Source organism: Podarcis bocagei (assembly GCF_964188305.1).
Source record: "Podarcis bocagei genome assembly, chromosome: 7".
NCBI classification, from domain to species: domain Eukaryota; kingdom Metazoa; phylum Chordata; class Lepidosauria; order Squamata; family Lacertidae; genus Podarcis; species Podarcis bocagei.
In genome coordinates this window covers 76,164,949-76,184,331 of record NC_138132.1, presented here as the reverse complement: position 1 = coordinate 76,184,331, position 19,383 = coordinate 76,164,949, and the positions used below count along the sequence as shown (strand labels likewise).

The 19,383-nt window shown below is 49.0% G+C and overlaps 1 protein-coding gene across 1 annotated transcript in view; it reads right to left on the bottom strand.

Moving 5' to 3' along the window:
• Positions 1–19,383, bottom strand: part of NOC2L (NOC2 like nucleolar associated transcriptional repressor) — a 71,223-nt gene that overhangs the window by 18,002 nt on the left and 33,838 nt on the right. Inside the window, exons 12-17 of the mRNA XM_081201485.1 lie at positions 15,051–15,162; positions 9,300–9,413; positions 8,061–8,162; positions 4,601–4,744; positions 3,226–3,339; positions 2,244–2,388 (exon numbers count right to left, since the gene is read on the bottom strand). Coding sequence (XP_081057611.1) covers positions 2,244–2,388; positions 3,226–3,339; positions 4,601–4,744; positions 8,061–8,162; positions 9,300–9,413; positions 15,051–15,162 — 731 coding nt within the window. The remainder of the gene's footprint in view (positions 1–2,243; positions 2,389–3,225; positions 3,340–4,600; positions 4,745–8,060; positions 8,163–9,299; positions 9,414–15,050; positions 15,163–19,383) is intronic.

Sequence of the window (19,383 nt, the reverse complement as noted above, 5' to 3'; positions counted from 1 at the left end):
AACATTAAGAACTGCCACAGTGGGACGGACTGACAGAGTCTGCGGAGTCTGGCATCTTATTCCCACCAGCTGTTGGCCACATGTCCCAGTGAAGCTCAAAAGCAAGCCTGTGGGGTGATTTGCTCAGCACGAGAGCCTCCACTTCTAGCCCAAGAATGCTTCTTGGCTACTTGGCTATGCCCTGCCTCTACATTCAAAGGCAGCAGTGCTTCTGAATACCAGCTGCTGGAAACCACAACTTTGGAGGTCTTTAAGCAGAGGCTTGACAACCATATGTCAGGAGTGCTCTGATGGTGTTTCCTGCTTGGCAGGGGGTTGGACTCGATGGCCCTTGTGGTCTATTCCAACTCTATGATTCTATGATTCTTGTGCTCAAATCCTGCTGGCCGGTTTCCCCAGGCATTTGGTTGGCCACTGTGATAACAGGATGCTGGATTAGATGGACCACCGGCCTGATTCTGCTGGGCTCTTCTCATGTTCTTCACAGACGGTGATGCAACTCAGGCCATTGCCTGATTTCTGGGTTGCTGAGTTCTACTCAAAAGTAGATTCATTGAAATTGATGGACCTCCATTAGTCTCACATTCATTAACTTCAATGGGTGCACTCGGAGTAGGATTAGCATTAGAGACAACCCAGTAGATTAATGAACTAGTTAGGGGAAACCATAGAGCCTAGTGAGAAGACACCCCCCCCCCCAAAAAAAAGATCTCTGAACTTTATTTAAGCTTTCAGCACCACCAGAGGTAATAGTGAAGGCTGGTCATTTTCTTCCTTGTTTTCAACCAGTTCCATTTTTACTTTGCCTTGTATTTGTTATGTGTTGTGAAGTCTATATTATTTCACTGACCCACCACCCTTTGCAAGTCACAGAAAAACCATGGTTTACTGGGAACATGCTGGTCTTGGCCACTGTGCTCCTTCCCTCTACTGCAGGGAGGGTGCAAACCACAATCTCTAATTTAGCATTGTTTGAACCAAGGATGGGGATTTGCTTGCCCTCCCAGGAAACCACAGATCTGTAGCTAAAGCTTTTTCCTGGCTTTAGCTTTCCTACATTGGCTCCCAGTACGTTTCCGAGCACAATTCAAATTGTTTTAAGCCCTCAACGGCCTCGGCCCAGTATACCCGAAGGAGCGTCCCCACCCCCATCATTCTGCCTGGACGCTGAGGTCCAGAGCCGAGGTTCCTCATTGTGAGAAGCAAAGCTACAGGGAACCAGGTAGAGGGTCTTCTAGGTAGTGGCACCCACCCTGTGGAATGCCCTCCCATCAGATGTCAAAGAGATAAACAACTACCAGACATTTAGAAGACATCTGAAGGCAGCCCTGTTCAGCGAAGTTTTTAATGTGTGACATTTTAATGTATTTTTAATCTTTGTTGGAAGCCACCCAGAGTGGCTGAGGAAACCCAGCCAGATGGGTGGGGTACAAATAATAAATTATAATTATTCAAGGTAAGTCAGGAGCAAAACAAACCTCAGTCTCTAGTCTGGACACAATGACTGGGTTCACATGTCACGTTAAACCACAGTTTAGTGTGAATGAGTTGTAGTCGCACCGCACCTGGCTGGGGAAGGCTGTTCCAAAGCAACCAAAGTGCAAACCAGGGAAGAAGTGCAGAACCGGCTGCTCTTTTGAACAGCAGCAGTAGCAGAGACACCCTTCTGGAATCTGCATGCAGGCTTGTGCTAAATCATAGAGTTGGAAGAGACCACTGAGGGTCATCTAGTCTAACCCTCTGCAATGCAGGACTCCTGCCCACAGCTGTCCCTGGTTGGGCTCAAGCCACCAACCTTCTGGTTAACAGCCAGGTGCACTGACCCATTGTGCCACCTGAAGGATCTGCTGAACTGTTCATCCAGTGATCTTAATAAGCAGCAGAAATAAAGATGTGCAAACAGCCTCACCAAACGGCTGCTAACAGGACCTCCCAACGCTCGGAGCCTTTTGCTTTCCCTTTGTATATTTCCGTATTTAGGAAAAAATATATAAAAAGCCCCTTCCAAAACCTATCCTCACAACTAGCCAGCAATTTCCAAATGCTAAAACACACCGGCAGCGAGTGCCCAAAGGGCGGCTCTTTTCCTAATTCCCTTGCAACTGCGAGTGGGGGGCTTTCCCGGTGTGCTCTGGCTGCTATAACTCCCGCTTTCAAGAGAACAAGACAACTGCAAACCCCTAGTGGCCAAAGGGGAGACTGCGGCTCCCCCACCCTCCCCAACTTCAAAGTCCCTGCTGTACCTTTGACAGACAGACCGCCTACAGCATCTTCCCCCTCTTCAGAGTCACTGTCCAGCTCAAAAAGGTCCTTGAACTCCCTCTTATCGTCATCCTTCTCTTCGCCCGGCTTCTTCCGCTTGATTTCAGGTAGGTTCAGATCTTCCATCTGTGCCAGGAGAACAGAAAACTTTAGTCCTCCCCGTTTCAGTCAAAAGCATAAAGCAGCAGCATGACAGCCCATATAAATATATCCCTTGCCCTTTAACTGAAAAGAACTACACACACGATTAGGACAGAGGCTGGGGAACCTATGACTCTCTGGACACTGTTGAATTCCATTTCCCATCAGCCCCGGGCAGCATGGCCAATGGTCAGCGATGACGCAGCTGGCAGCCCCGCAATATCAGGAGAGGCCATGGTGCTCCCCCCACCAGCATCCCTACAGTAAAGGTTCCTGGGAGCTGAAAACCCCACCCAGAAAGGAGGCTCGCTGTTATGTCTCTGCATGAGTGGCTGCTTGGGCTCTTATTAAGATTACAATAGGGATGGCCCTCTAGTTGTTGGGTTTTTTTGGACCCTGGATTAAAGGCTCCAGGAAGCACATCCAGGAAGCTGGAAGCACATTATTATGATTATTTATTAAAACAGGGAAGGAGAACCTGTGGCTCTCCAGATGTTGCTGGACTCCAGCTTCCATCAGGCCCATGCCAGCACAGCTAATTGTTGGGGATGATGGGAGATGTGGTCCGGAAACATCTGGGAAGGTCTCAGGTGTCCCATCTCTGGCTCAGAAGGACACTGACAAGAATGATTCCATCTCCATTCTGTTCAAAGGGCATAGTCCAGCCAGGCAAAATTACTCAAGGAGGGTGTGAAGGAGGGCCAGGAAGGAGTGCGGCCTAGGAAGAGGTGTGTGGTCTGAGGAACATTCTGAGGATCAGAGAGAGAGGGCTGGGGGTCTGTATTTGGCCCCTGAGCCTCAGCTTCCCCATCTGTGTCTTACCCGCTCTTTGCCACTGATCTCCAGCTGAATCTCCTTCTCCCTCAGCTTCTTCCAATGCACATAATATGTCATCAATGGAGTCCCTTCCTCTCTGACCTTTTTCTCCCACTGCTCCTGTCAAGGTAAGCAAGAAAATACCGTTGTCAGCCGCAAGTGATCACCAGCTTAAGAGCCAGCATGTGAGCATATCTTCACAGCTTTCCCCTCCCCCTGGCGGCAAGTCATAGTGTCTGCATTCCTATGCCCATTTTACAGATGGTGCAGCTGAGGACTGAAGGGGAGAGGGCAGGTCTTTGCTCATTAGGACTCCAGCAAATAAATCGTTCGAACAGTCGTTTGGGCATCCCCATTATTCCTTGCTATGCCAAAAGCCACTTTGATCCACTGGATTAGTGCAGCCAAGAGAAGTTTTCTTCTCCCCCCCCCCCCCAAGTCTAGCACAGCTGTAAGCCTACAGGCCAACCATCTCAAAACCTTGTCAGCAGATGGATGCTGTGTAAAAAGCTTTCTGTGTGTCAGACCAAGTCAAACAGATTCCCCCACATCCTCGCTCAGAAACTGATCATCAGAGATAAACGTCCTCTGAACAAGAAAGCCCAGAAGCGCTGGAATGGAGGAACCTCAAGGGTGGAACTCTTCTCCCCACAGAGATGCACCTAGCAACTTCGCAGAACAACTTCTGCTACATGCCAAAGACATACCTTTTTACCCCAGCCTTTGAAAGGCAAGGTATTTTGTTTTGCGGGAACCACCTCTTTTTGCTAAATTTACACTGTTCTGTTGTTAAATGGTTTCATGCATTTTATACATACAAAATACTTCTGGAGGATCACACAGCGCCCCCCCCCCCAATCCCCGAACTAGGCCATCACTTGCCTTTACTGCCCCTCCTTAACTCCATCACAGTGCTGCCACCTTCTAATGCAGGGGTGGGGAGCCTGTAACCCCCCCCCCCCAGATCTTGCTGGATTCCAACTCCCATCACCTGACCACTGAGCCATGCTGGCTGTGGGCTGACCCAAGTCCAACAAGATCTGGAAGGCCACACAAGCTCCACACACCCCCGCCACTCTACAGGGCTGTGGTTACGAACAGCCACAGAGGTCTCTAAATAATTTTATCATAAAGACCAGAGATCGTAAGGGATTTCCACCGCGGCCTTAAAAAATATTAGTGGGCGTCATGAAACGAGAGCTCTGGGTTGTTGTTGTTTTTGTGGGCTGATCTCTTTTTCACAAGTCGACTCAAGCGAGAGTCGGCATCCACGCCCAGCCCTCCTCTTCCTTCCTGCCTTTGCGCGAGGCTCCGCCAAGCGGCAGTCAGAGCCCCTCTCCCGAGATGCTGAGCCAGAGAGAGAGAGAAAACAGAGACTCACCACAGCCTCCCGGTTAGCGACGCCAAAGGTGGCTTTCTGCCGCTTGCCGGTGATGTAGGCAGAGTTTTCCTGCAGCTTCTCCAAGAGCTGACGGATCGTCTTGCAGTAGTTGGCAACTTTGCACTCCTTCAGGAACGACTTTAGCTGCAGGAAAGGAAGGAGACATTCCACGAACTGATCCCGTTAAATTCCCCAACTCTGCTCCTTACAACTTTATATTTCGCAGTACGGCACAGCTGCCAAAAGAGCAGGAAACCATGGAACGCAGGATCCCACAGGAAGCTGCCTTGTACAGAGTCAAGCCACTGCTCCGCCTGGCTCAATACCGTCTACACTGACTGGCAGATGCTCTCTAGGGTTTCAAACAGGGAGTCTGCCAAGAATTGAACCAGGGACCTTCTGCAGGCTTTACCACTGAGTCACAGCCCTTCCCGTAAGGAATAGGAAGTCGCCTTATACTAAGTCAGACTGTTGGGTCCATCTATTTCAGTATTGTCTACACTGACTGGCAGCAGCTCTCTAGGGTTTCAGGCTGGCCCCTACCTGGAAATGCCAGGAACTGAACCTGGAGAGCTACTGTAAGTCAGTGCAGAAAATACTGAACTAGATGGACCAATGGTCTGACTCAGTATAAAGGCAGCTTCCTACCCCTGCCTTACATGGCCCTAAGAAGGGGAGGGGGGAGCAGACCCCCGCCTCTCATTTCTAACAGATTGCAGCTTGAGGTTTGAACTTTGTTCAAAGCTAGCCATTTGCATCTTTCTCTCCCCACTATTCACTGGTATTTTGGGCTCAGAAACACTCGCCCCTGCCCCCTGAGCTGCACATTTAGGCAAAGCATGGCATGCCCAGAGTCACCCCAAAATCGTGGAATTCACTTGTGAGTGGGGATGGCATCACAACATCAGCACATCATGCTACAGAAGGGAAGGAGAACCCGATATGGTGCTATGTTCCTTATAAACATGTTATTTGGAGCTAAGGGTACGGGGTTAGAGAGATCCAACTTTTTGGACCACAACCCACCAGGGCAGTTCTTCTGCACATGCTCTATTGAAAGGATCAGGACCTGTGCAAGAGAAGTTTCCTTGGTACCTTATATGCCTTGCAGCCATAGACTCTGCCCCCCTGCAATTCCCAGCAACTGCCATTTATTTTATTTCTTTATTTTATTTGTTGCATTCATACCCCACCTTCACGCCCCCCCCCCAACGGAGCTCAAGGCGGCTTACAACAGCTCTCCCACTCATTTAATCCCCACAACAACCCTGAGAGGTAGGTACGGCTGAGAAGTAGCGGCTGGCACAAGGTCACCCCACCATGAGCTTCATGGCCGAGTGGGGAATCGAACCCTCATCTCTCAGGCCCTAGTCCAACACTCTAACCCAGAGCTTTCAAACTGTGTGACATTAGTGCGTCAGCTGCAGTGCGTAGGTGCGTCGTGTGAACACTCCCTGTTCACCTCCTGGGGCTGGGAAGGGGTTAGTTTAACCTCCAGTTTGCTAGTTAAAGCCACCCAAGTTAAGTAAATACCTTCCTCTGGCGGGAAGGTAAACGGCGTTTCCGTGCGCTGCTCTGGTTTGCCAGAAGCGGCTTAGTCATGCTGGCCACATGACCCGGAAGCTGTATGCCGGCTCCCTCGGCCAATAAAGCGAGATGAGCGCCACAACCTCAGAGTTGTCCACGACTGGACCTAACAGTCAGCAGTCCCTTTACCTTTAAGTGACCAGGGCAGGGGCGTCTGGATCTGACAGCAGCTGCCAAGCACTGGACACAGACACAGAACTTTGCTACACACAAAGCCAGCTCAGCATCCAAATGAAGGGTCCCAAATTCTTTCCTTAAGACATTCTTTCTCCTTGCTTCCTTCCCACTTCCTCTCTCTCTCTCTCTCTCACAGTCTTTTCCCCCAGGGCATACGGATGGGGATGAAGCTCGAAGCCTGCGTGTTCGTGCTAATTGCAAGCATCCCCCCTGGTTGCTCCAAACAGCCAGCCAGCTCAGATTATCCTCAGAGATTGAAGGAGGACAGGCAGCTGTTCCTTCCCTACAAACAACCTTCTGGGGCAAGCAGGACCACCCCAGGGTCCCTGGGCAAAGGGTCCAGGGGTTAAAAACCAAACGTTCCCTCTCCTCTGCCCACTACAGCCTGATTCCCTAGAAGGTTGTAAAAGTCTCCTCTGGAGACCCTTCCAGGCTACAGCCACGTTTCATGAATGAAGCAGGCCAGGATGGGAGTCCAACCCCACGCCCAGAGGGAGGGGGTGCGGGGGGTGGAATTCCAGGAAAGGCAAAGCCCTGCAGAGGCGTCTTTAAGAGAGTGGAAAGGAAAGGCGTTCCCCCAACAGCACTGCTGCAGACAGGGCTCCCACCCAAGCAGAATGGGAAGCAGTGAGGACATTTTTGAAAACACGTCACTTTCAGAAACGGCCGTAGCTCAGTGGTAGAGCATCTGCTTTGCATGCAGAAGGTCCCAAGTTCAATCCCCAGCATCTCCAAGTAGGGCTGGGAATGTCCCCTGCTTGAAACCTTATCAGTCAAAGTAGGCAATTCTGAACTGGATGGCTGCTATTTAGAAGTGGACACTTGGGGAGAAAATGCAACTTTTTAAAAAAATGTATTTAAATGAAAATTTCCACATGGAATTTGAATGTTTTGAAAAACTGCAAACTAAATTATTTACTTTGTTGGTAACAAGCCTAAATCCTCCTCAGAGCAGTCCCACTAATGAACCAGATTCAGTCATGGCTATAGATTTCAATGGGTCTACTCTGAGTAGGATTGGGGCACAATCCTTAGTTATTTAGTTGTGGTTTTATAAACGGTAAACAACCAAACTTTCTTCAGAGCACAATAAAATGAAATAAGCTAAGATATAAAAGATCGACAAACTCAGCAAATTAAAGGCGATGGGTTGCATCCAATGCTAGCCCTACTCAGTGTAGCTCAATTAAAGTTAATGGGTCTACTCTGAGTAAGACTTAATTGGGTCACACCCCAATAAAACCACTTCTACTATTATTATTCTGTGGGAAGGGCTGTAGGACAGTGGCTGAGCACATGCTTTGCATGCAGAACGTCTCAGATCCAGGCATGGCAGGGACTATCCCCCGTCTGAATCCTTGGGAGAGCTGCTGCCCATCAGTGCAGACCACACTGAACTAGATAGAGCAATGGTTTGACTCAATATAAGGTTGCTTCCTATGTTCCTAGTGCAGAATTTGGGACTGACGGGTGAGCACATACAAAAGTGATGCAGACCAGAAATAGGGCATGTTTGCTCGCCGCTAATAACCAGACAACTTCCTGGATGAGCAAAACTTCTGTAGGTTGTCAAGTCTCTGCACTATTATAGACAGGGAACAAGCTCAGTCAGGATCCCCATTATAGAGGGGCAGGGCTAACCCACAGAGAGAGGTGCCTTTTCACCCAAGGCTAGTTTTTTGACACCTGGACGCACCTGGAGAATAGTTGGGAGGGCGAGCTCTGGAAAACCGATTGTATAGGCCTGGCCGTGAAGATACTCCAGAATCAGGTCGTATAGCTGGTCAATGAGGCCATCCTGTGTGGGGAAAAGCAGGAGAGGGGGCACTTGTTAGAAAGAGAGAGTAAAAGCAAGTGCTTGTATTCTGCTTTCCTTCCACCACTGAACTCGAGACAAAGTATATGGCTTCTCCACCCAGGTGATCTCCCAGCCAGGCACTGAGTGGTAGGGAATCTTCTTTGCATGCAGAAAAACCCAGTTCAAGCTCCAGCTTCAAGCCCTAGCATCTCCCGGTGTGGCCAGGCATGTCCCCTGTCTGAAATCCTGGAGAACTGTTGCCACTCAGTGTAGATAGGCCAAAGGAGTTTTCTATGCCCCCATTTCAAGGAGCGCTGAATTCAGAACCATGAGGACTGGGAACTTAATGCTCTTTTTAAAAGGAGAATCATAGTTCAGTCGCAAAGCACCACTCTGAGCTTCAACCTCAAGCATCACCAGTTACCAATGATCAATCAGGTAATGGAGAGCGGCATCCGATGAGAGGAGACTGTGGTGGCTGTGGTGCTTAAACTACACTTCCCATCATGCCTGTTCAATGGCTGTGCTGGTTGGGGCTGATGGGTGCTGGGAGTCCAACAACAGTGGGATGGGGCATCAGACGGGTGAGCCCTCCCAAGACCCTCTGCCCAGTTCAGCTCTTTTATATCAAAAGACACCTGCACCTTTCATACAGCTGGCCAAATCACAGAGTCCAGACGTTACATATATAATGACTCATATTAATTACTTCTGGTGATGCTTAATTAGACTTGGTTTCGTAATTAATTAGGTGGTGCAAACGGGCTTATGGTTAAGTCGTATTCACTGCCCGCAGGGTGTCCCCCCAATTCTAATTCTATAGTACTCAAACTAAAAATTTTACTAGAGAACTGCAGCTCAGTGGCACAGCATCTGCTTCGCATGCAGAAGGTCTCAGGTTCAATCCTTGGCACCTCCAGGCAGGGCTGGGGAAGAATCATTATCTCCCCCCCCCTTCCGCCCCCAAATCCTTCTGTTTCTAGTTATTTGAATGTTTCTTTGAAGGGCAGAGTATAAATAACCACGCAAGCAAATATTGAAGATTAGGATTTCATAAATTTGGCATTTCAAAAGCAGCTATTCCAAAAAGCCAGAGGCTGGACCACGCCATCTCTGCCCCCAAAGCCCGCCCCTTACCCGGAAAGCCTTCTCCTGAAGATTGGCATTGGAGAGCTTCAAGATAACGGAGAAGTTGATGGGTTTTGAACTCATGCGTCCCGGTTTCTTGTTGAAGTCTACCTGCTGGAAAACCTATGAGATAAAAAGACACAATCTAGTATTTACTATTTGCTCAGGAAGGAGTTTGGTGTCATGCTGTTATAATCGTTCTGATGGCACAATGATTTCTACTTGTCAGATAGAACAACTCTCCTCTCCCACCATGACCCCCTTTGCTGTCCTGGGACTCTCCTGAACCTCCAGAGGGAATTTGGGAGATATGCGGAGGGTGTGCCAGGTGGGTGAGAAAGCCCCATTGAATTAGCAAGAATCTTCCCCTAGCAAACCAGGTTAACTGAACCCACCATTCAAAGCTGTTGGTATACATGCCATTTTAGAGAGTGTCAAAGTTCCTGAGGGTACAATTTTCGCCCCTCACCCAACTTCCTGAAAGCTCCCCTGCCACCACCTAGGGGTGACCCAGAAGCTGCATTCACACATCACAGGAAGCCGAGAACTCTGGCTTTGGGGCGAGTGAGTAAACATTGCAGTTTAGTGCAATGCCTGAACCTGGCTCGCCAGCCAGACTTAAGGCAAGGTTTTGCTTCTGGGTTATACTTCCGGGGTCGTTAAAAGAGAAAAAGCAAAGAATCACGCTGCACAAGCAGAATGGCCATCTAAGCCAAAGCTCTCAGCTACGAGATGATGCGGGGTCAATGCTCTGTAACTCTCACTGACCTTCTCAATGACCCTGTGAGGCTGGGAAGTGACAGAGAAAACAGGTCTATGGTAGAGAAAGGATCTGAAGAAATACTTTAGATGCGATGAAAGGCTTGCTGTGGTTAGAGCACCATCTCTAGGTAGGGCTGGGGAATGTCCCCTGCCTGAAACCCCCTGCAGAATTGTTGGCAGTCAGTGCAATGAACTCTGTGCTAGATGGGCCAGTGGTCTGACTCTGTATAAGGCAGCTTTCCTGTATTATTCCTTTCCCCTTAACCCCGCCATTTCAAACAAATGAATCAAACCCCAAACAACACAGACAGTGCTGTATCATAAACTCCTTTTCAAGCCTCCCTTAAATTTCAGAAGCAGTTTGATAACTAGCACCGGGTATGTGTGTGTTTCTGTGTGTGTGTGTGTGTGTGTGTGTGTGTGTGTGTGTGTGTGTGTGTTTCTGTGTGAACAAACAGCAGCCCAAAGCTGCCCCCACCCCCCACCAGAGCTCAATAAGCTAAACTGCGGAGGGTATGCATATGTTGGGTCTTCCTTTGCTGTGCAACACCTGGTGGAACAATATTCCACCTCCCCTCCATCTTCCAGAATCACTATTCATTCCCTTTTCCATGTCCTGGGCCTCTCTTTCTCTCCCACCCCCCACCCTTGGAGTCCAAGCAATGGGGCCCCCACACATCCGTCAGCGACCCACCATTTAAAGAGTCAGCTGAGTACATTTGTGTCTCTCCTCTTGTGACTCTCTGAGCTTATCAGTTAACCTTCCTTATTCCTACATCCCCAACCCTGCAAACACACACACCCAAGGAGTACGGTGGGGGAAAGAGATGGATTTTAGATTGTCAGAGCAGCCCTGCCCCCTATGGGGAGGTGGGAGGAGCAGGCAAGTTAGAAGGGAGAGAGACATGGGGGAAAGTTTTCCCACCTTAATTTACCCAAACTTGCCTTCCTGTATTAAGTGTCTGAACAAGGGCTACTGCCGGTGGAACGAACCTCTTGGCAGTCTGTGTGAATTGATTCTTTAAGTATGCACTGTTATTGTTTTACACTGTATTTATGTACACACAGAGTTTTTATCGTTTAAAAAATTGCAATCATTTTTTTTCAATTTTAAAATATTTCTGTTTCACGTATGCTTTTATTATACAGCAAATCACTCCAGGAAGCAATCCCTAAACGGAAATAAATAAATAAATCAGCTTCCCAAGTGCCGCCAAAGAATAAGGAATGCCCTCCAGCATCCTCTTAAACATAAGCAGAGCCGGATAATAAAATAATAGCAATCATTAGCTGTAAAGTAGAGCCGAATCTCAATCTCCTTTCAAGTAGGACTGAATCCCAGCAAGGACCCACCTTGTTTTGTTTCTTCTGATTGTAAGTTGTTCTAAACAGTTTTTAATACTGTAATTTAAAGTCGTCAATCCCTGCTGGGACCTTAGAGCGAAAGTCAGGGGGTAAATAATTGACAGCAGTAGCTTTGAGCAGAGCCCTATCCTAATAACAGCAATAATAATAAACTTTTAAGTAGAGCCAAATTCTACGATATCCTCTGAAAAAGAATAAGAATAAACAGTAGGACCCCCTTCTCTGGGCCTTGCCCCCTACCCTATACACTGAGACCCTTCCAGAGGCCCACTCAACCTCTCCTGAAACATGTCTCACCCCTCAAGAGAGGGAGAGCGAAGGGAGAAGCCGCCAGTCGGGGGGGGGGGGGGAGAGCAGGGCAGGTGCTCTTCGCGCCAGAGCAGCCAAGGCGGCTGTCAAGGCCCATCACTGACACGACTCTTATCTCCGGTGGCAGGAGCCAGGGGAATTCCAGCACCTGGAGGGGCGGCAGGAGACGTGCAGGCTGTCAGTGGCGGGTGGTGACAAGGGCACAGGGGAAAGCAGAAAGGGGGGGCAGCACGGTTAGAGAAAAGAGGAGCCGCATAAGGCCCCTTTCCCTGCTGTTACTTTAGGATGAGAGCAGCAGGGAGGGAAGAGTAATTGCATCCTTTGTCACGCAAAGCACACGCCAGGATTCCGGAGAAATTCATTTGAACGGTGGAAATAAGGTGACCTCAGAAGATGGGGCTGGCTCTTAGGAACATAGCAGACCTGTCTAAATAAAAAAGAATGGTCACACACACACACCCTGCCCCTGGACAACCTAAGTCCTTGCATGGAGAAAACTAGCACTTCAGGGTTCTGCAGTGGTGATCTCCTTGGTGTGCCATTTTTGACACGTAGCAAGTTTTGTTTTTGAAAGGGAGGGGGGAATCAAGTACATGAACACAGTTACATAGGAAGCTGCCTTATACCGAGTCAATGGGTCCATCTAGCTCAGTATCGTCTGCGCTGACTGGCAGCCACTCTCCAGTGTTTTAGGCCGAGGCCTCTCTCAGCCCTACTTGGGATTCAGCCTGGGATCATCATTTGCATGTAGAGCATATGCTCTGAACTCAGGACCTCGCCTGCGACTCAGGCGCTTAACTTCTGGGGAAGTGGGGGGTGCTGGCTCATCTTCAGTGGCCTAATCGCTCCCAACCTGCGAATCTTAGACAAGAACAGCTCACAGGCTGCTGTGGGGACAACAGCTCAGAGGCCTAAACTACCTCACATTGCTGTTGTCAGGACAGCATGATCCTACTCAGAGTAGACCCACTGAAATCAGTGGACGTGACTAATCCTGGTCCATTGATTTCAATAGGTCTGCTCCTGAGCAAAACTAAGCTGGATTTGTGTGTGTGTGTGTGTGTGTCACAGTTGCCAACGTTCCCCTTTTTTTAAGGGAAGTTCCCTTATTCCGAATAGGATTCCTCGCAAGAAAAGGCAAAAGTTGACAGCTATGGTGTGTGTGTGTTTATCTATATCTCTCTATCTCTCTCACAAAAATACTGGAACCAGAAGATTGAAAGGAAGTTCTGCATTTTGAGAAGCTTATTCCCACACAAACGCTTCCTTCTTATAAAGGGGCTGCTTGTCTTCGGCGAAGAGTCATGAACCAAGATCTCCCCAACGCAGGCGCTCAGTCCGTGTGCGCCGTCCCCACCCGCCGTGGGCGAGCTGCCTGTTGCATGAGCCCAGCGCCATCGGATGTGGTCGCTGGCGGAAGCCAGGAGGAAAAGCACGCTGAGACCACGGGGGCGGCTAGGCTGATATATGTGGCTTGCCACGAGGGAGGAGGTGTCGCCGCTGGGACCCTGTTATCTACCGGAGGTTGAGGGCTGGGAGCTCGGCAGCGCAAGCGGGGAGCGAGAGGAGGAAGGAAACAGATGCACGGAGGGGAACAGCCAAGAAGCCACAAGGGGTCCAGGAGAGAGAGAGAGAGAGAGAGAGAGAGAGAGAGAGAGAGAGAGAGAAAGAAAGAAAGACGGAGAGAAAGAGTGCCGGGGGGGGGGGAGGCCGCTGGCCGCTGCAGGAAGAAAGGATGTGGTTAACAAACGGACGTTTGCAACGACATAAAAAAATAACCACAGGAGGGTTCTTGCTTCCCAGCAAACCACGGTGGCTTGGCTAATTCCCAGGCAACGGCCTCTCCCCAAACCACCACCCCTCCCCACCCCAAACTTTGCACCGTCTGCCATTTCTCCTTTTCCTTCCCACCCTCCCCTTTCAAAGAGCACAAATAGCCAGACGTCGGGGGAATAGCAAAGCGGGACAGTGTGTGGAGGGGGCTCCATAATGAATGCAAGCAACAGATCCTGCACAGAGGTTGCTACACAGCTGAGTTGCACTGTAGGATTTGCTCCCAAGTCCGCATTCGCAACCCATGTTTAAATCACTGCAATACCACTTGTGACAGTTGTGGCTTCTTCCCACCCCCAAGTAATTCTGGGAACTGTAGCTTGTTAAGGGTGCAGAGAGTTATTGGAAGAATCTCTACTCCCCTCACACGCACACATACTGTGCAGTTTTAGCAACCAATTCACAGGGAATTCTGGGAACTATAGTTCTGTGGGGGGGGGAATTGGGGGGAGGTCTCCTAACTACTCGCAGCACCTTTTAATGTTCTACAGCTCCCATAGTTCTTTGGGGGAAGCATTGGCTGCTTAAAATGGTATCACAGCACTGTTTATATATTGTGTAAATGTGGCCCCACACGACGCAGTTCTCAAGAGGCAGCTTGCAGCTCAAATTTGGGGAAGGGGCAGATTCCTAGGGGATGCACAAAATTTGTCCCAAATGTAGGGGGCAGCATAGCAGCCGCCTTCAGCACAACCCTTGGGCCCGGTTTACCAAGCCCAACTAACTAAAATAACTGCAAAGCAAAACTTAAGAGAGGGAGCCATTCTGGACCTGTAAGAATCGACATTGCAGCTAAACCTTTATCAGGCCAACAACATTTCAAAACAGTGTGCAAGCTTTGGAGTCCTCCAGAACTCTTCATCGCCAGGCCAGATGGCTGCTGCTTTGGTACCAAGCCAAATTTAAGCTTTTGCTGTTAACATAGAAAACCCTAAACAAGACTGTTCTATACATTTAAAGCTGTATCATACCACTTTGAACAGTCACAGCTTCCTCCCAAAGGATTCTGGGGACTGCGATTTGTTAAGAGTGCTGAGAGTTGCTAGGAGACTCCTATTCCCCTGGCAGAGCTTCAATTCCCAGAGTGGTTTTCTCAGTCAGTCCCTCTCTTCCCAGGGAATTGCAGCTCTGTGAGAAGAACGGGGACTCCCAACAACTCTCAGCACCTCCTTTACAATATTACAGTTCCCATGATCCTCTGGGGGAAGACATAATGGTTTAAAGATTACAGTTCCCATGATCCTTTGGGGGAAGCCATAATGGTTTAAAGCAGTGCGATGCCGATTTAAGTGGATATTGCAGGCGGAGCCCAACTTGGGAGCAGTTTGTCCGAAAGACCAGCCTGCACACTGAAATCCACGGATGACGCTGTCTTGATAGCAGAGCCGCTGGTGGTCCACCCTGTGCCCACCTGGAAGAGGTCCTAAACACACAGGAAGCTGCTTTATATTTTATTACTGCGCCATGCACGCTGGTGAAAAGAGCACTCACCTCCAAGATAAAGGGCAAGACAGGAATGAATGTCCGAGTGCTCTCCGACAACAGGGTCAGGGCCCGGGCGCAGTGCATGCGCAGGGGGTAGAAGCGAGCTGTGGGCACCAGCCTAGCAGGGAGAGAAAGAGGAGAACGGTCATCAGCCACGGAATCAAAACTCTCAATCCTGCTATAGAGATTTCTTCCATGAGAGCCAAACCTGAGAACTGATTTGTTGGCAGAACAGCTGCACATGTATTTCTACAGGCCTTCTAATGCACACTTTGTCCACCACCAGCATAAGGACAAGGCAAAGGAACAGCAACAATGGATGAACATAAGCAAAATGCAATTTTGCATCTACTTCGTTTTGATTTGAGCCAGGGATGAACACTAAGGAGTTAAAAGCACGGTTTGAAAGTCCATGAGGCAGAAACTAAGCTAGTAAGGCCTCAGCCACTGATTTTTATTTCTTTACGCATTAGGAGGACCAGAAGTTCCCCACACCTGGACTAGAGGCTTCTGGGAGTGGGAAGTACTGCTCAGAAAGGTGGCTCCTTGTTACGTCTCTGCACGAGTTTCTGCCCTGGATTTTATTAAACTGGAAATGCAGCATTTCCTTTTTATTATTATGACATCTATATATAGCAGTTACGTATATAAAAACAGCTGAAATTACTGCATATATAAAAGTAGTGCTTAAAAACCAATTATAAATATTAAAACTGATTAAAAACTACACCAGCCTATAAAGTAAAATCCATGCAAGTCCAAAGCAGATTTCAAAAAAGTTTTTAGAAGATGGGTTGAAATACAAATGTCCATAGCAGGCATCAGAAAAGGCAACAGAGAAGGTGCCTCCCTGTCGTCTCTCTGCATGAGTGGCTGATCTGAAGACTTGTAAAAGCAGGGATGGGGAAACCTGTGGCTCTCCAAGCATTACTGGACTTCAACTCCCATCAACCCCAACTAGCATGGCCAATGGCCAGGGATGATGGGAACTGGGAGCCTAACATCTGGAATGTCAAGAGTAGGCATAGGCAAACTCATCCCTCCAGATATTTTGGGACTACAACTCCCATCATCCCTGACCACTGGTCCTGTTAGCTAGGGATGATGGGAGTTGTAGTCCCAAAATATCTGGAGGGCTGAGTTTGCCTATGCCTGGTCAAGAGTTCCCCCATTCCTGGCACAATCAGGGACAGAGTTCAAGGGTCGCCATCCCAGAACAACTGCTCCGCTTAAAGAAACGTAGAGATCTACAGGAACTCACAGCTTTCTTCCTGCTTCTACACCCTCTGCAAGTCCTTCCCACTTTTCAAAGTCATTCCCCGATCACAGCTCTTGTTCTGAGAAGCAAATCACATCACACTGCTCCCCACTCCCACCCCCACAAAACGGCAACGGCGACTGCTGAGATTGTAAAAACCAACGAGGGCGAGAAACTGCATCAGCTGCACCATATAAATCACACACCACCCCTTCACCCTCACCCCCACCCACCCACCCGCCAAATAGTGAAATAATTATCACTGGATCCATTATGGAAATAAATCTACTTTCCCGCCCCCCGAGACCTGGCAACCGGCGAAAGCGATGACGAAAACCTTCTACAGGAATTAATTGATTGGGGGATAAACCTGTTAAAAGGTATAGATTTACTGTAAACCAAGGCCATTAATTTCAGAGAGCGAGGCAAGGCGACAGCCGGCTTAAAAACTTCCCAGTGGCGAGGGACAGGCCTGGAATGAAGTATGTGCCAGGAGAGTTTGTCGCCAGACCAGCTGACCGGTGAGCTGTGAGACAGGAAAAGGCTGGAGTATGAGATAGGTGGTTGCCTGAGGAACACAGAAGCTGCTTTCTATCGACTTGGACAACTAGCTAGTATTGCCCACACTGACTGGCAGCTGCTCTCCAGGGTTTCCGGCCTGGAATCTTTTGTAGCCCAATCTAGAGATGAAGGGGATTGAACCTGGAACCTTCGCCTTACAAGGCAGATGCTCTTCCACTGAGCTACAGTCCTTCTTTTAATACATGGGAAGCTGTCATCTACTCAAACCATTGATCCATCTAGCCCAGTGCTTTCCAAACTTGGGTCTCCAGCTGTTGCCGGACTACAACTCACATCAGCCCTAGCTAGAAGACCAGTGGTCAGGGATGATGGGAATTGTAATCCAAAAGCAGCTGAAGACCCAAGTTTGGGAAACACTGGGCTAGCCTACTGTGACTCACAGAGACAGTGTGGCATAGTGGTTAAGTGTTGGACTAGGACATGGGTAGGCAAACTAAGGCCCAGGGGCCGGATCTGGCCCAATCGCCTTCTAAATCCGGCCTGCGGACGGTCTGGGAATCAGCGTGTTTTTACATGAGTAGAATATGTCCTTTTATTTAAAATGCATCTCTGGGTTATTTGTGGGGCCTGCCTGGTGTTTTTACATGGGTAGAATGCGTGCTTTTATTTAAAATGCATCTCTGGGTTGTTTGTGGGGCATAGGAATTCGTTCATTTCCTCCCCCCTTCAAAATATAGTCTGGCCCCCCACAAGGCCTGAGGGACAGTAGACCGCCGCCCCCCTGCTGAAAACGTTTGCTGACCCCTGGGCTAGGACCTGGGTTCAAATCCCCACTCAGTCCTGAAGCTCACTGGCTGGCCTTGGGCCAGTCACAATCTCTCAGCTGAACCTACCTCACAGGGTAGTTGTGAGGAAGAGAACCTTGTACACCACTTTCGAGCTCTTTGAGAAAAAGGTGGGCTAAAAATGCAAATAAATGTCTAGGTAGGGATGGCAATGGGTGCTGTCTAAAACCCTGGAGAGCCTGTCCATGTCGACAGCACTGAGCTAGCTAGACCAGTGGTCTGGCACAGTATAAAGGGAGCTTCCTGTGTTCCTGGTTGGCAAATGAGACACCTTCTCTATACACAGAACCCGCAAAGCATAAATGTTTATCTGCTGCCAGCCAGTGTAGGCAACACTAAGCTCCCTACATTACTCTCAACCAAGAAAATTACCAAGAGGAGCAGTAGCCGCAGTTATATTTGTGGGGCAAAACCTTTTTAAAACATTCTGGAATTCTGTGAAGACAGTAGGGGTGTGCAGTTGTGTACCTGGGAACACAAAACAGTTGAACTGCACACTCGTGCAGTAAGTTACACGCAGTGTTCAACCAGTGTCTTGCCTGTTTACATTTGAGAACAAGTGCTGCATAGTGGTTAGGGTGCTGGAGTAGGACTAGGGAAATCTGGGTTCCAATCCCCACTCAGCCATGAAGATCAGTGGGTGGCTTTGGGCCAGTCGCTGCCTCTCAGCCTAAATCTACCTCACAATGATGTTGTTGTTGTGGGGGGGGGGAGGTGTATGCCACCTTGAGCTCTTTGCAGAAAATATTAACCGTGGCAGCACCAGAGCTAGGCAAGTGTGCCCACTTCCACACAAAGGCCTGTATATGTAGCGACAGCTTGTACCTGTGTTCAGGGTAATGTGTGAACAAGCCTAGCATCATGTCTGAATGGGGTTGCGGTGCGGTTGGTGCCAACGACAAATGAACCACGTTCAAACTGCCTGCCCGGTGGGTATCTTTGGGCAAAGTATTTTCAGCAAGAGGCACCTCAGAAATAATTACATTTTAAAAGAAAAAAAGATGGAACATTTGAAGAGAAAAGAAGGGTGGTTCTGGGTATATGTGATTAACTTGGAGAGACAACCCCCCCACCCCACCCAGGCCGCCCTTATATTCTTCTCAGTCCTAACTACACACACACACACACACACACACGTTCTTGGCAAAGCATTGTTTTTTTAACACAGTGACAGCCAAAATCCATTCTGGCAGCCGCACACAGCACTCTTGAACCCCCAGGCCCACATTTCTGCCCCACAACTCTTCCCTCAAATCTCTGTCAAACCGCAGGAAACGAAGCCCGACGGCCCCCCCCACCATGCGCCAGAGGGTGGGGGGCCTTCGAAGGCAGCGGGCGAAAGGAGTCAATTCCAGCTTCTGTCGGCAACCCCTGTGCTGCCTAGTTATCTTGTTTAAGCACATTTAAAATTCTGCCCTGGTTCCTGCCTGAAGCAAGAGAGCTCCCGCGGACGGCATTAGCTTCCACTCTCGTTTCTTCCGCGGCTCCGTTTCTCGAGGGCAAAGCGCCACCTTCTGGGCAAAAAAGTAACCAGCACAGTGCGCTTCTCAACCACCCGATGTTTAGAATTAAAACAAGCCAAAAGCGTTCCTTCTAAAATCTGTTGCCATTTTCTTTTCTTTTCCACCCCTCTCCTCACATTTAAAGTCAACAACTTGTGAAAAGCCACTGTGGTGTAGAGGGAGGTAAGGATTGAAAGGCATTAAGAAATCGA